General features: G+C 39.4%; 1 protein-coding gene across 1 annotated transcript; it reads left to right on the top strand.

The window, feature by feature from the left end:
* The first annotated feature begins 4225 nt into the window (after positions 1-4225).
* slc40a1 (solute carrier family 40 member 1) lies at positions 4226-15525 on the top strand. Its single transcript, XM_044365899.1, has 8 exons — positions 4226-4646; positions 4768-4835; positions 5907-6066; positions 6361-6476; positions 9291-9417; positions 9818-10063; positions 10510-11151; positions 11596-15525. Exons 1-8 carry the CDS (start codon positions 4613-4615, stop codon positions 11907-11909), a joined length of 1707 nt encoding a protein of 568 aa, XP_044221834.1. The 5' UTR covers positions 4226-4612; the 3' UTR covers positions 11910-15525.
* Positions 15526-16588: the final 1063 nt, after the last annotated feature.

The raw sequence follows: 16588 nt of genomic DNA, 5'->3' as shown, positions 1-16588 counted from the left end.
TTTTGAATTTAGGCCAACTTGTGTCTTCGCTGACTGAACTGGAGTGAAGTTATTATCGGCGCTGGAACTTTGAAATGAGCTGAACAAAATGATTCAAATCAGCAAAATGATTTGTTGTTTCCATTTCTACACCCCAACTCAGAATGTTTATTTCTGTTATTTTACCTTAATTTAAGATTCACAGCTCACATCAGAGCTTTGACTCTTAAATTCTCTCATCTGACCTATTTATTGTGTGAACTTTTAGCCTTTATTTACCGCGACATTAATATGCCGACAATATAATCGCTAACAATGATCCATGCTACGTCTCAGGTGCAGGAAGTGTCTGAAGTGTTTCCGTCATGGTATGCATTGTTTGGATTTTAATCAGCGAGACCATCTGACTCCTCTGAGACACACATATATAAAAAGACACGTCGGCCTCCCTCAGGGTAACTTTGTAGATATCAGAAAAAAAGAAGGATTTCTGGAGGATTTTAACCTGAATGCAATGCATGCTGGGGAGCGTATGCCAATTAGCTGGCAGTATTTCTAAATAACTTAATTTGATGAGTTCAGTAAACGATCTATTGGATGTTTAGTCAACTGAAAGTGACTTGAGACTGTCAAACTCATCTAATAACACTGAGTTAATAGTAAAAGATTATATAATATATGTTTTTATGAGATTTTACAGTGCAAAAGATAAAGTAAACATTGATTTTCCTGCAAGTTGACAGAGTTTTCTCACTTTGTAATGAATCACAGATCAAAGTTATCAGTTACAATTTCAATTTTTACTTTAAATGCTCATAATTTAGGTTTCAAACAACTAGTAATTTTTATTTATATCAAAGAATATAAGTTGGGGTTTTTTTTTTACAGTGTATTGTTGTGCATGTGTTGGCATTATTCATCACACAGTCACAGTCCAATGAAAAATCCAACACACATCATCACAGACATGAGGTTTCAGTTTAGAGTTCATTGTGAATCGAGACACGTCGTAAAATTAAAAAGCAACGTATTCTACGTGTTCTCACTGAGCCACTGTTGTTATTACTTTTTATGGATGCGGGCCAAGCAGCTCTGATCTGTGCAGCCTGTAATTATAGCTGCGATCCTGTTCTGTTGACATAGGTGAACAAATGCAAGTCATCCAACTGTGTGCTTTGTACACAATTTGTCTTTGTTCGCTGCCAAGTTCGATTGCAACAGGCTCGTTCTTGGTAAACAGGTCACAGGCATTTCTGCAGTTATTCCTGCAGAAATGCCCAAAATGTTCGAGTTTAACTTGTGTAGTGTAGCATCACATGCACATGCAGTTCCGGTTAATCTTTAACCTTTGCAATCAATTTGCTCACTTCTGTTTTCTTCTTTTTTATCACTTCAGCATTTCTCAAACTCAGTGTATGTACTATAAAAAGAAAGTGCAGAATATAATCTGAAAAAAACTCATTAAAGTGTGTGAAAACATCTAAAATGTTTCCCCATTTAAGCTGTTTTATTGCACTAAATCAGTCATTGAATCTCTATCGGCCACAATTTAACATTTTATTTTGAATCTAAATTAATGTAACCTGAATTAATCTGCCTGTAAAAGATTATATGGTTGTATTTATGTTAAATCTATAATCTACTCTTACAATCAGTCAGTGGTGAAAAGTACGATACATTTACTCAAGTACTGTACTTATTCTGTAGTATTTTGAAGTACATGTACATGTACATGTACTACTCACAACTAGTTCTCCTCCACAACATTTCAAAGGGAAATATTTTACTTTTTACTCCTCTACACTTATCTGACAGCTATAGTTATTGTACAGATTTCCATATGAAACATATAATTATTTAATAAATGTCCAACAATATAATATATTATAATATAATATACACATGAAAGGGACCATTCTGCATAATAAGTACTTTTACTTCTAATGTTTTAAGTACATTTTACTGATAATACTTCAGCACTTGAGTAAACATTTGAATTCAGGACTTGTAATACTCAGGTACTTTACTTGTAACTGAGTATTTTTACACTGTGGTACTTTTACTTTAATAAAATATTGAAGTATTCCTGCACCACTGATTTTATGTTACTTTATACTTCTGCTGCAAAACACTTCAGAGGGAAGAGGAAGAGAATATGATACATCATTATAATAACATGCTAACAGTACATAATGTAGATAAAATCAGCTCCACCTTGACCAGCTACAACATTTAAAATGCTGCACACACGTTAATGCATCAGTAATAATAATCAAATAATATAATATATAACAATATCACATGCAATAATAAATACTTTTGATACTTTAAGCACATGTTTATACTAATATATCTTCTACCTGATTCTACCTGAGAAACATATTGAATATCAGACTTGTAATTGAGCATTTAAACACTATATTATTTAACCTATGTTAATAATACTTCCTCCATCACAACAGTCAATAAACAACTAAATCTTAAAGTCTCCCTCCACTCAGAATGATGTAACATTCATCTGCTGAAAGTGAAAATTTCTCTGAGCTCATTGAAAATCAGATTTTAAGGGGCGGACCTACGAGCATGTTAGAAAATAAATAGTTTGGAAACCAATGCTGGTGCAATATTCAACTTAGTTGATGTGTGATGTTGAAACTTAAAGCCTCCAGAACACAAACACTGAGAATTAACTCAGCAGTGAAGCAGGAGACATCTTGTGTCCAGCAGGAAAACTTCTGAGGTTAAATATATTTGCATATTTATAGATTATGGAAAATTTAATGAGGGAGAAGGTGTCATTTCAAGAATGTTAACAAGATAACAGAATTTTTTTTGTGTGGAATAAACATGTCAGAAACATTCAAAGTGTTTTGTGTGCATCCAAAACATGTCTGGACAGGATCTTTAAGCCTTCAGAAAACTCAAGTAACCCAAAAAAAAAAAGGACTTTTCATTGAGGACCAGATTTAGATTGGAATTTAAAGATAAACAGATAGATGAGAGAGCTAATCCAAAAAAAAAGAGGCATTTATAAGTAATGCTGCATGATTTATGCACAAGCAAACATTCTCTCACACAGGTTCAGTATGTATACGTCTCTGTTCAGAGCAGCTTGTACATCACTCTATACTGCACACTTGTGGTCAAACTACAAAAAAACAGCAAGCTTACAGAGACTTCAAGTAGCTTATAATGATGCCATGAGAATATTACGCAAGACATGTCAATGACCCCTAAACCCCCATCTGATAAGATTTTTGCTTTTAGATGTTTTATTACAGAAAGTGTATGAAACTTATAACCAAAATAGTCACATATTCAGCTGTTGTGTTACATATTGATGGAATTATAGTGAAAATAAATGGTTCCCCTTTTTGCTGGGGTCCTTGAGGGGGTCCCCGGACCCCACTTTGACTTACAATAAGAGATTTAGATGGTGTAGTGCAAGTAGAAATATCATGTATGACCCTGTTAATGAAATGGCTACCAATCCCAGCTGTGGAGACACTAGCACAGTTGTCTCTTTGTAAGACATTAATATGTGTATTAAAAAAACAAACAAACAAACAAACATATTAATAAAATCACTTTGATAATATATTGAAACATCCAGACAGCAGAAATCACTCATGTAGTGACTTTAAAAGATGATTACTGGTCATATCTACACAATATCCTGACTAGTGAATCTTCTACAGATATGACAGCTGTCCATCTCTGACTGGATATTTTTCAGAATATGAAATACTTCTCATATCGTATCTGGGAAGACATGAACTCCAGATTTAGGTCCCATTCAGGAGTTGGACACGCTCCCCCTGAACATGAAATCCGAGAGTATCCACTGTGTATATATCATCATATGTGGATCATATCTTAAAATATTCAGGCAATAATACATCTGTATTCTTGGGGCTTTTGCGCAGTGTGAATTTCGATTACATGTCATTAATTCTATGTAATGTTCTGTCTTTTATCTGGACTGAAATAAAGTTTGAATTGAATTGTAAAGCTGTGTTGAAAAAAGAAAAAAAAAGATGGCCTGATTAGAGTATTTATTGTTAATAATCACACCTTTTTACACAGGTGTGGTCCAACCCCCCCTTCCTTTTTTTTTTTTTTTTTTTTTTTTTTTTTTTTTTGGAGCGCGCGTGCAGTGGGAGGACCTCCATTTGTTTTTTGACATAATGTAAATAACGGCCGGTCACGTGACAGCGGGGGTATATTCGAGGCGGGACGTAAACACCGAGCAGCAGAGCAGCAGCAGCAGCAGAGCAACCGTCCTCCGGAGCAGCTTCAGCAGCTCATACAGCTCCTGGCATCGCGGGGGTTTCTTTTTTTTCTTCTCTTTTGGAGACTAACCGTTCCCCCGTTTTTTAACAATATTTCTTTCCAACTTCAGCTACAGTGATAGCTAAGTTTGGAAGGGAGAAACGGGGAGAAACGTCGCTGTTTTTGTTGTTTTTGTGTCGGTCTTTTGCAGCGGTAGCCGAGGTCGACCACCCCCCTCCACCCCCCCTTTTTATTTTTTACATTACAAAAGACTAGACAGCGTAAAGCTAAAAAAAAAAAAAAAAAAAATCATAATAAGCTAAATTCATCTGGTTCTTTTTGCATTTCGGATAGCTTTAAAATGGAAAACTCTGGACGTCAGAGGACATGCTGTGGTAGGTCGTTTTTTTTTTAAATTATTTATTTATTTATTTTTATTTATTTACCGCATATTTTCCAAACGGACCCATCACATCAGGGAATAAACATGCTGATAAATCAATGTTTTCTTCACAGAATCTATCCGAGACTTCTTCACTTCAGCTAAATTCCTTATTTATATGGGACATGCACTGTCAACATGGGTAAGTGACACATTTCAACTGTTACAGGTTACCACCTTACTGTATCTGCTGCCCCCCATTCAGAAAGATAGATAGACAGATAGATAGATAGACAGATAGATAGATAGATAGATAGATAGATAGATAGTCTCTGTCCCCATTTAAATAGACAGATCGATAGATAGATTGATAGATAGACTGATTGATCCCAAAGGGTGTTACAGCAGCTACTTTGCATAAATCAGAATTAGAAAAAACAAAAAAAACAAAATAAAACTGTGAGGTAGGTAAAAGAAATAAATACAGTAGAATAGAGACTAGAGATATAACCCTAATTATAATATACTATTTGCTGAGTATTTTTGTCAATTAATTAATTAGTTAATTAATTTCTTATTTATTTGCACGGTAAAACAAAGCAGCAGAAACGCAACAACCAAAAGAGAAGTAGCAAATTGTGCAGGTGAAATTTAGAGGAAAAAAATCCCCCCTAGAGGCTTTTAGAAGGAATCTCACCTCAAAATAAGCAAAAGTCATTTAATCCACAAAAAAAAGCAAACAAACAGCTGTAGGATCAAAAAAAAGCAAACATAAAGTAGGCAGCATAAATCAAGCAAATACATAAAATCAATAAAGTAATGTAATGAGGGTGTATCTGTGCAATGCTGTAGTATAATACACTGTACATTAGTGCAGTCACGTGGATATCGCTCTGGTAGTGAGGTACATGACAATTGAGTGCACATTGAAACATGGTTCATTTATAATAAATGAGAGACAATCATATCTTTGGAAATGTTCATCATGATGACAGTGTGTTCGGTGTTAAACTGGATGTTATACACATTATTAATGTGTTATTGTTGCATAATGTGTTGTTATTACCGTCATGACAAGACAAAAAATGACATGTTTTCAATGTCGCAACAGCTCACCACGCAATACTGGTGTTTACGCATAGTTACCATGTCGACAAGGGTGTCAGTTTTTTTTTTAATTTATGCAGCATCCACACAGCATTTCCTTGCGGCCCCCAACGTGGATACCACGAATCAACCAGGCCTTTAAATAATGAGAGTTTGTCATTGACAGGGTGACCGAATGTGGAACTTCGCCGTGGCAGTTTTCCTGGTAGAGCTGTATGGAAACAGCCTGCTGCTCACCGCCGTGTACGGGCTGGTGGTGGCGGGCTCCGTGCTGCTTCTGGGGGCCATCATCGGGGACTGGGTGGACAGAAACCCCAGACTCAAAGGTAAAACAGCACAAAATCAAGTATAAGCTGCCAAAACGTTTGTAGTTATCTGGAGCACTTTTATAGTGAGGGATATTACTGTGCCATGTACAGCGTTCTCCTGCCTCATTTACACAGTTAAATGCACCTCTTGTGGAATGTTTATCCACAGGATATTTGGCAAAGATGGTGTAATAGTAGATCAGAGTGCAGGAAATCTTGTGGAGCCGCTCTAATGAACTAATTCATCAGACAGAAATCTGTTGTCTTTGGTCAGACTTGTGTCCCTAATGCTCGATCGTGGTCTTTTCACAGTGGCTCAGACTTCGCTGCTGGTCCAGAACAGTTGCGTCATCGCGTGCGGGATCCTCCTGATGGTTGTTTTCCAGTTTAAAGAAGAGCTTGTGAAGCTTTACGATGGATGGGTTCTGGTAAGATCTCCCTCCCCCTCCCCTCCCCCCCTCCCAGTCTTACACATCAACGTTCATTGAAAGTGTTTTTAACCTTTTTCCTCAAGTGCTAAACTCTGACCCCAGGATACTTAGCATACATTTACTGATATGAAGCTCCACGTCAATCCGGTTTATGACCACTTGAACTGCTTTTACAGAAGATGAAATGAGTGTAGTTAACTCCCAGAAGACCTTTGACTGTTCCACTAACGTAAATAGATTTTTCTCCATGTATCAAACTTTATTTTCTTGAGATCATGAAGTAATTAATTCACAAGAAAGTTGTCTTCTTATTTCATGATCTCAGCATACATTACTAGGCAACTGGCTGGTAGATTTGCTTCACTTATAAGCCAAAAAAAACCAATGAAAATCTATTGAGTAGCTGGTAAAATGTGACCATTTACCAGCCGTTTGGCCGACGGACAAAAGAAAGTTAATTTTGCATCCTGCTTCTAGTTACGATAATCAATTTCTGAACTTGAAATTGTTGATTTTGAAAACAAATCTCAATTATGTTCTCTTATCACGAGGAAGCAAAGTATGAGAAATAATTTCACGGACGCCCTCGACACCCCGATGCAGAAAAACAAGAGTTAGTGTGCCGGAGGCTTGTTTACACTTGTCGAGCTATGTGGCTTCATGACAGCTCGGACTTGATCCCGCAGCTGACCCCGAGCCTGACATTGCAGAGTTGCAGGTTTCCCTCCGTCATCGGAGCGATGTTTGAGGGGTGTCGGGTTAAAACACAAAAGCGTTTCTGTTGAGGGGGGGAGGAGGGGGGTGGGGGGGGGGGGGGGGGGTGGGGGGAATGTCTCCTCCTCTGGGACGCCTTTGGATTTCCAGAGAGAAAGAAAGAGAGAGAGAGAGAGAGAGAGAGGGCAGTGGGACGGGGGGGGGGGAGATTTTCACCATGTGAGAGAGTTTAGAGGGACGGCTGGTGTCGGAGTGCTTGTGGAGGTGGAGAGAGGTTGGTGGTGAAACAGGAGATTGAGTGTCTGGTTGAAGGCTGTGCAGTCAGCAGGTTCTTCGAGGTCTGTCACATGACGAGAGAGAGAGAGAGAGAGAAATGTGGCTCGGCCTGTTGAGGCATTTTTGCTGCTATTCTGATGAGAGCAGCTGTGTTTCAATATGCATATAAATCATCAAACAATGTACCAGGCCAGTGTGCTTCATAACTGAGACATTTACAGACAAAATATGCGATTTGTTCACTTTTTTTTGTTGTTGTTGTTGTTGTTGTTATGCTGGATTTCTATACCGCTGCTGTTATTGAGGTCACATGTCGAGTATTACATTAGCTGTCATGCTCTTTCTTTTAAGCACTTACTTTGTTACTGTTTGAGAATATTTTTTCAGCAGAAAGTTGCTGATTTTTTTCCGTTTAGACGTTTGGCTTCACTTTTAGTTTATTAAGTATTTTGTCATCAACATCAGGTGGAATCTGTACTGTAAAAATAACCAAAAACAGTATATATCTTTATCTTTATCTTGAAAGAATATGGCTGGTGTTACTCCATATTCTCCTCACAGTCAACAAACCCCATGAAAAAGACTTTCCAGCTACTAGAGCTGCAACGATAAGTCGCGTAATCGATTTAGCCTGGATAGAAAATGAACCTTTAACGAGGTAACGCCAGGCTGCTGGTGAAGATGTGGGAGTTAGAAGTCAACCACACCCAAATGTTCTTATCCTTTCCTGTCCGGTTTCACAGTAATATTAGACGGAAATAAGTGAACCTATGGACCCCATATTTCAGCACACGCTCTACTTTTATTGGTTGAACACCACATCTGCTCACTTAGCAAACAGATAAGTTTCTTCATAGAACTTATAGCGCAGCTGCACTTCAGCAGATAACAAAAAATAACTGTTGAGACCAGAGAGACAGTTTAACGGTAAACAACTGAACTAAATGTATAGAATAGAGATAATCAATCACTGGATCAGGAGTCGAGCCAAACTGTCTAAAAAACTGTACACGCTAAGATCCCCCCTGAGCCAAACTTATTATCTACTCTATATTATTATTATTATTATTATTATTATTCTTTTTTCATTATCATTTCATTACTTACATTTCTAAATCAAATGTATTACTATCAGTGTTGTTGCCACTATTTTTTTTTCCTCTTAGTTCCGTCTTTTAGTATTTATTAAAAAAGAAAATGAACTGGCAACTATTATGATAATCAATTAATTAATTAAGTCATTTATCAAGCAAGAAATGCACAAACATTTGAAAGCTGCAGCTTCTAAAATTGTAGAATTTTCTGCTTTTTTTTTTCAGTCTTCTGATGTTTTATGGACCAAATGATTGAACAATGAATCGTTAGTTGCAGCCCCCCCTACTGTCTGTATCTCACATCCTCAAGCCCATTCATTCCTACTAAAGATGTGCATTTTATTAACAACAGGTTACAAATATATAGTTTTTCTTTTTTTTTAGAAAATAATACTCAAACAGGAATGAAAAGTGGATTAGTTGGGGACTATTTTCAGCTGCAGATTAATAAATCTGAGGGGGTGACAAGATGATTAAAGGGATGAGAAAACTATATTTCTGTTAAGCAAAATTTATATATTTTCCTCTCAAATGTAGCTTTTTTTCCTGGTGAAATACGGGACACTTTCACCTCTTCAGTTGCTTAAAAATCCTACAAATAAAACATCACATCACAGACTTATGTAAGATTAACTCATTCACATAACTGCTGATGTCAGCCTTTTTTTTTATTGATTTGATTAATAAGAACATACAAATCTAAAATCTCCTCTTTTTTTTTTTCCAGACCACCTGCTACATTCTGGTGATCACCATCGCCAACATCGCCAACCTGGCCAGCACGGCTACATCCATCACCATCCAGAGGGACTGGGTGGTGGTTGTAGCGGGTCAGGACAGCAGCAAGTTGGCAGGTCAGTCTTTTCCTACCAGCTGCTTGCTTATCACTCAATGTAGGCCTCACGTGTTCCCTGCTATCAGATCAGTCCAATGTGTCGGCCTTTGGACCCCGGATGCTGATTCACTCTTGTCTTGTTTTTACTTTTTTATGTCCCTGCGGTTTTCTGCTGATTGTTATAAGCTATTTAAAAGATTTACTCACATGGTGCAAGTCATTCTCAGCACTTATGAACTTGATGACCGTTATCATTCTGCTGTGTAGTACCATCGTTCTAGTAAAACCTGCTGCCATATGAATGTAAAACCTACAAAAAATATAAGACCCACCTGACTTTTCCTTTGACATCAATCAATACTAAATCAGTTATGAAGAAACTGTCGATACTGACAACACTTCCCTCCGCTCTCCAACAGACATGAACGCCACGGTGCGGATTATCGACCAGCTGACCAACATCCTGGCTCCCATGCTGGTGGGCCAGATCATGGCCTTTGGCTCCCATTTCATTGGCTGCGGCTTCATCTCCGGCTGGAACCTGTGCTCCATGTGTGTGGAGTACGCGCTGCTGTGGAAGGTCTACCAGAAGACGCCGGCGTTGGCCGCGAAAGCCGGACAAAAGGAGGAGCAGCAGGAGCTCAAACAACTCAGCCCAACGAAAGGTGTGTGTTTGATTTGTACCATCTGAGAGCTCATAATACAACTACAACTCATTCGCATTATCAATATTTATCATTTAGTCTATGTAATGTTAATAAATAGTGAAAAAATTGCCTTTACATTTTCTTAGAGGCCATGGTTGGTGTTTCTGTCTGACTAACAGTCCAAAACATTCAGATATTCAACTAAGAAAAACTGCAAATTGTCACATATGAGAAGCTGGAACCACGAAATGTTTGGCATTTTTTGCTTGACAACTGAATCAAAATAGTTTTAGATTCATTTTCTGTCAATTGAATAATCAATTAACTGTTGCAGCTCTAGTTCAGAGTGAAAAAATCCTGGTAGACGGTTATATTTGCTTTTTTATTTTTGGTAACAAGCAGCCAATTCATTGGTTGAGTTTGGAAAACTAAACAAACCTCTCCATCATTCTGTCATTTTTCAGACCCGGAGAACGGCCAGAGTCCTGAGGAGTCGTCCCAGCCGCTGATGAATGAAACCTCAGTGGTGACCAAGGCCGACTCTCCCAAACAGCAAGGCTGTTGCTATCAGGTGTCTGAACCTCTTCGCACCTTGAAGGCCGGCTGGGTCGCCTACTACAACCAGAACATCTTCTTCGCTGGCATGTCCCTGGCTTTCCTCTACATGACGGTTCTGGGCTTCGACTGCATCACCACGGGCTACGCCTACACTCAGGGCCTCAACGGCTCGGTGCTCAGCCTGCTGATGGGGGCCTCGGCCGTCTCGGGCATCTGCGGCACCGTCGCCTTCACTTGGATTCGCAAGAAATGCGGCCTGATCCGCACGGGCTTCATCTCAGGCATCGCCCAGCTCACCTGCCTTATAATGTGCGTCGTCTCCGTCTTCGCTCCCGGGAGCCCCTTCGACCTCACTGTCTCGCCCTTCAAGGACCTTTACACCCACCTGATCGGAGAGAAGACGCTGCCCGAGGCTGACCACAGCCTCACCAGCTTTCTTACCGGCGGCAACGCTACAACTACTCCTGCACCGGCTGAAGAGCAGCCACCTCTGCAGTCCTACCTGTCTGTTAGTCTGCTGTTCGCTGGCGTCATTGCTGCTAGAATTGGTGAGTAACAGTTAGAAAGATGGTGCTAAAGAATTGAATTTTACCTTTTTTCCAGCTATTTATGGTATCTAAATAGAGTGATGTTACACTGAATTACAGTTATTTTGTTATGGAACAAAGCAGATGCTCATTACTGAAAGAGGATGTAGGTGTTACAGTGCTTTGTTGCCGTGCTTCACTTCCTTTCATAAGATTATGAAACACTGTTTTCTAAATCATGACTCATGACTTATACAGGTGACCTAAGCAGGTCCACAGGTTCATCTTTTTCATAAGCGACTGGAATGTCACTGCAGACCTCTACGTCAGCACAATTATTTCAACCTTTGATGCCAATAATTTTGCCTGATAATTCCAGCTATAGCTACTGTTGAGGTCTAAAGTCATTTTTAATGCTGCTGTAAAAATACCATCAGTAAATGACCGTTGATCTCTGTCCTGCAGGTCTGTGGTCTTTTGACCTGACAGTGACGCAGCTCATCCAGGAGAATGTGATTGAGTCGGAGCGAGGTGTGATCAACGGCGTCCAGAACTCCATGAATTACCTCTTAGACCTGCTGCACTTCATCATGGTGATTCTGGCTCCTAACCCAGAGGCCTTCGGGCTGCTGGTCATCATCTCTGTCTCCTTCGTGGCCATGGGTCACATCATGTACTTTCGGTTTGCCTTCAAGAGCCTGGGCAGCCGCCTCTTCCTTTGCTTCTCGCCGGAGCAGAAGGTGGAGACGGACAGCCCCTCACTTCCTACCACCGTCTAACCCCATTAAAGAGACTCTGTCCTGGGTACATATTTCTCAAGCCTTACCCTCCCCTGCATCTTATTTATCTAACTGCTTGTAGCCGGTAGACTGCTAATGCTAACATAAACCAGAAAAAGGTAACGTAACAAGCTATGCAGTGCCATTAATAAAGCATTAATCATTAGCAGATGGAGGTGAATAGAAACTTACAGTCATAGGTAACTAATCCAAAGTAAAACCTTAGATAAGGCAGGGTTTCTCTAACTTTTTTCAGTCTAGGAGTCAGATGAGAGCCTCTCATCCATGGGTTCAGGATCCTCAATACATAACACATGTACTGTCAAACAATGATCCATCACTTCTAGGCTTGTGACCCCAATTATGGGTCCTGTTAAAGAAATCAAGGGATAAGTTACTGTAAAATATTCTCCTCCTAACAGCCTGGATGCAGCTGAGAAGATTAGTAAAAAGGTGCTTCAGCTAACAGAAAGGGCAAAACGAGGGAGAACAATTTGCAGGGAGGCAGGCGCTGAGATCCTCAAAGACAGAACGTCACCCATTTTTTTTGACACTTGCCTCTTGGTGACTTCATTGGTGCTTTAGCTGCGTCTGCTAGCTGTTCTCTTGTGTCAGCTTACATCTTCATGCCTGACGGGCGGGTCGTGGATGGATCTTCCTCCAGACGCGGGAGGAAGATACTTTTTATTTAACCAAACACAAAACTGGGATCTAGTCTCTTTAATACGTGGGTTATAAGGGTTTTTGCAGTTTGCTGTATTCATTCAGGAAATGCAGACGGTGGTTTTTATAACAATTGTTTCATCAGTATTGTGTTGCGCATTTGAGGTTGCGCCACACTAAACAAATGAGAAATCCTATGCACCCTTGTCAACAGCTCTCTCATTTACCAAAGTCAAGCTCCATATGTGGCATAAAAGGAAGTGAGGGAAACCAGTTATCTGTCTGAAGCATTCCAAATATATATTTTTACATCAGGTGACAGTAGTTGTATACTATAGGTTCACTAATGCTTTCATGCACCCCTAATATACCTGAATATTTCTAACCAACTCTGAGATTGTACTTAAATTTTTTTTGTTTTACTGGTAGTTTACATCAATACCGTCATTTTGTCACCTTTTTTTTTGATTTTTATGTTTGAGGTTGATTTTTCAATCGTGATTGTTGTTACACAGGCACTTTAAGTGATTGACATCTGTCATTACACCTAATGCGTGATCAGGCATTTGATCAATATTTTTGCACAAGGCTAAAAGTCCTGACTCCTCTCTAAACTCCCCCCACCCCACCCCCCCCCACCCCCTCTGCACAATCTTTTTTCAATCATTTTGTAGTCTCTGTCAGGGTGGTCAGCCACTGTCAAAGGGGGGAGGGAGGGAAGGGGGTTGTGGTTCAAAAAAAAAAGGCACATATTGCAATGCTCAACACCACATGTTCATGAGTAAACACCGCACCAGCTCCTGAGAAAGTCTGAATAAAGCCCAAGTTTACCTTAGATACCACCATTCCCCCGAGAAGTCAGCCAGGGAGCTTAGTCAGCAACTCTTATCTGATCTCCGTTTACGCTGCAGGCTGCCAACAGACTCTGGACTGAGTCAAGCTTTTTGTTCTTATTGCTGTAAGCTTCAGCAGAGGTGGAAACATTTGACTCAAGTTAGATTTGACTTCTTTGGCTTTAGAGTACAAGTCTTGAAAATGTGTTTTTAAAAGCACTACATGAAAGTTTGTGGCTCTTTTGCATGCTGCTGTTCCAAGGGATTCAAACAGATTAAACATCGTCTTTGCAAGTAAAAAGAGAATCCCCCAAAATACAGTTTCAAATCAAAGACATTTGGAAAGTAGCTTTGCTTTTAAGGATAAGGCTGGCGATTTTCTATGTTTTTATTGTCAACAAATCTTGTGTAACCAGGCGCGCCAGATGGTTTGTTACACAGAACCATCTGAGAAGTCGTCCTTGGAAACTGTTTGGAAAAGGGCAGGCGCTTTTCAAAAAAATACGTAGCGAATGATTGGATGACCCATCGCCGTCTACCACCGTCTTAACCTTGAGAGGCGGCTGGATTTGCAAGATCATGCAAGAATCCTTGCAGGACGCTGATCGGTCTGAACCGCCGGTGGTTCGGACACAAGCGCAAACTTGAACCCTGACAAGATGGATTCTTGTCGTGATCTTGCAAATCGAGCTGCCTCACAAGGTGAAATCTTTGGTGCAGATCAAACCAACAATGGATTGATTCTACTTACTGTAATTGTGTTTGTATCCAAAGCCTGATATATCTTACTCCTCTGTGCAGTAGACCTCCGTCGTTGTCCAAAAACTATTAGAAACACGTCAATAAGCGACACAGCTGCACTGGGTGACACAATCCTTCATTACAAAGATTTCAGACATGTTAGTTTGTTTAGAAACGGCTCCAAAGACTAGTAACAGCGACCACGTTTTCAGTCTCCAGAGAGTTGTTCCGTGGATGCCACTGAGCTCCAGAGACTGAAAACGCGGAGCTTTTTCTAAACAAACTAACATGTCCGTAATCTTCGTGGCGAAGGAAAATGTCACCCAGTGCAGCGATGTGGCTTTTTGACGTGTTTTTAATAGTTTTTGGACAACGACGGAGCTCTACGGCATAGAGGAAGGAGATATATCAGACTTTGGATACACACACAATAACAGTAAGATGATCGATTCTGCACATGAGATTTGTTGACGATAAAATCTCCTCTCAAGATCCACCCAAAAAAAAGTAACAAATCCTCCTTTCGAGCTGCCTGACCTACAGTGATTTCTAACGCCTTACTGAAAATGAGCCTAGTCAGCTGTTAAACGCACACATGTGGCTACATCACGACGGTCACTAGCCGCACCCTTGAATATGATTTTGGCAACGGCGGGGGGGGGGGGGGGGGAAGAAATATTTGGGTTGGAAACCGAGGAAACCGCAGCAGATGTAGGAGAACAGTAGTCCACTTTTTAGCTGAAACCTTGACGAGGGCGTGTCGGTGAGTCAGGGTGTCTGCAGGTGTGTGCCATGAGGCGCAGACTTTTCATGTTCCACCCGAGTTCAATGTAAACCTCAAACTTGAGACAAGAGAACAAAAACCAGCTTTTACAACGGTTGGTGTGCTGATTCAGGAATATTTCACATGGCCATAAACTATATTTTTACATTTTTAATGTAAATAACATTAGCTGTCAGTCAATATAAGCCTACTTAAAAAATACAATTGGAAAAATGTAAAAAAAATATATTGTGTATACTGTTGTCATGCTTTTTGTCTGGAAATGTTGGCCTTTTTTATGTGTTTTTATATACCTAGTGTTAACATTTTGTGTCAAATTGAGGTTTCTTGAAGATTTTTTTTTTTAATTTGTGTTTAAAGCGATTACTGCATTTCATTTGAATACATCTGTATCATACTGCTTTAATCAATATATATCTCTCTGTATATATATATGTATATATATATCAGTGTTATCGTAGTTCAATAGACAAAAGCATCAAATCATAGAGAAATCAAATTCATTTCTATGTTAATAATCGCACTCCATTGAATAGAAGGACATTGGTACTGGTTGTGTTGCATGAGGTCTCTTAAATAAAGAAAACCTTCAGGATCTCCTGCGTACAGTCTTTTCTGTATGTGTGTGTGTGTTCATACTGTATTATGTTTCTTAAGTTTCTTGGCCTCAGTCTCAGGCTTGGCTGCTGCTGTGTGAGGTCACATACCACAGCAGAGTTAGCTGCTAATTTCCTCCCCAGAATCCCCCTTTTCTTTTTTTTCAGGCTGCCAGTGTTAAACTGACTGACTTTAAGCTGAGCTGGATGATCTGGACTCGCATGCCTGCTGAAAAGACAAAGAGTGACCTGGTTTTGCACGACACGAGCGACAGAAAGGCTCAGCCTGAAGCTCTGTAGTCTGAGGCCAGTTTTTAACACTTTATGCATCTGTGTTTCTTTATTTTCTTCAGAAATATGTGCTTCATTTTTACAATTATCAAGAAAGAAGTTAGTACCACTTTAAGAGATTTACATAACACCAAATACCAATGAACTGCTAATCAGTAAGAAAGCTTTCTTTCTTTCTTTCTTTCTTTCTTTTTTCTTTCTTTCTCTCTTTCTTTCTTGTTTTTTATATTGTTTAGGCTTTTCTGTTTGCAAGTCTGTGTGAAAATAACTTTGACAAAACATTTTTGACTCACATTGAGCAGTTATTGCTTATTAAATTGTATAATTATTTCAAGCTGTCTAATTTAATTTTGTACCCTAAAAAAAGGTTTATTCCATTTTGAACAACAGTCAACAGTCTTAAAAATAAGCTGAAACACACATAAAACGATAGATTTGGCCTGAAGACGAGGTTGGGTGCATTTTCGTAAAGGATAGGTTCACATTTACTATAGCACTAATGATAAAAAGAAGATTAAATTACTTTTTAAGTGCCTTTCACGTAACCCAAGGACATTTTACATACAGAGAAAAAGTTGTTGGTGTCTACAATTGTTCCTGATCTGTGCAGATTCCTTCCTAACAAAACTTCAATGTAATTAATGGGCGATTGAGAAAACCCACAGTCCTTTTCTGTGCAAAAATGTTGGTATATTCCAAAATTGCTGAGGACAAAATTCCCGCTTTCTCCTTTTTCTACAGGCAGTTTTTCCTTGCTAACAAAAGATAACA

This window comes from Thunnus albacares, chromosome 11 (assembly GCF_914725855.1).
Source record: "Thunnus albacares chromosome 11, fThuAlb1.1, whole genome shotgun sequence".
In the NCBI taxonomy this organism is placed as follows: Eukaryota; Metazoa; Chordata; class Actinopteri; order Scombriformes; family Scombridae; genus Thunnus; species Thunnus albacares.
Note: the sequence above shows the minus strand (reverse complement) of the source record. Positions and strands in the feature narration are given on the sequence as shown.

Bases quoted from the DNA above. Each gene is read 5' to 3' on its own strand.
- slc40a1 (XM_044365899.1), top strand. From the start codon at position 4,613: ATGGAAAACTCTGGACGTCAGAGGACATGCTGTG. The intron at 4,647-4,767 runs GTAGGTCGTTTT...TTTTCTTCACAG, and splicing joins ACGTCAGAGGACATGCTGTG to AATCTATCCGAGACTTCTTC. The intron at 10,064-10,509 runs GTGTGTGTTTGA...GTCATTTTTCAG, and splicing joins ACAACTCAGCCCAACGAAAG to ACCCGGAGAACGGCCAGAGT.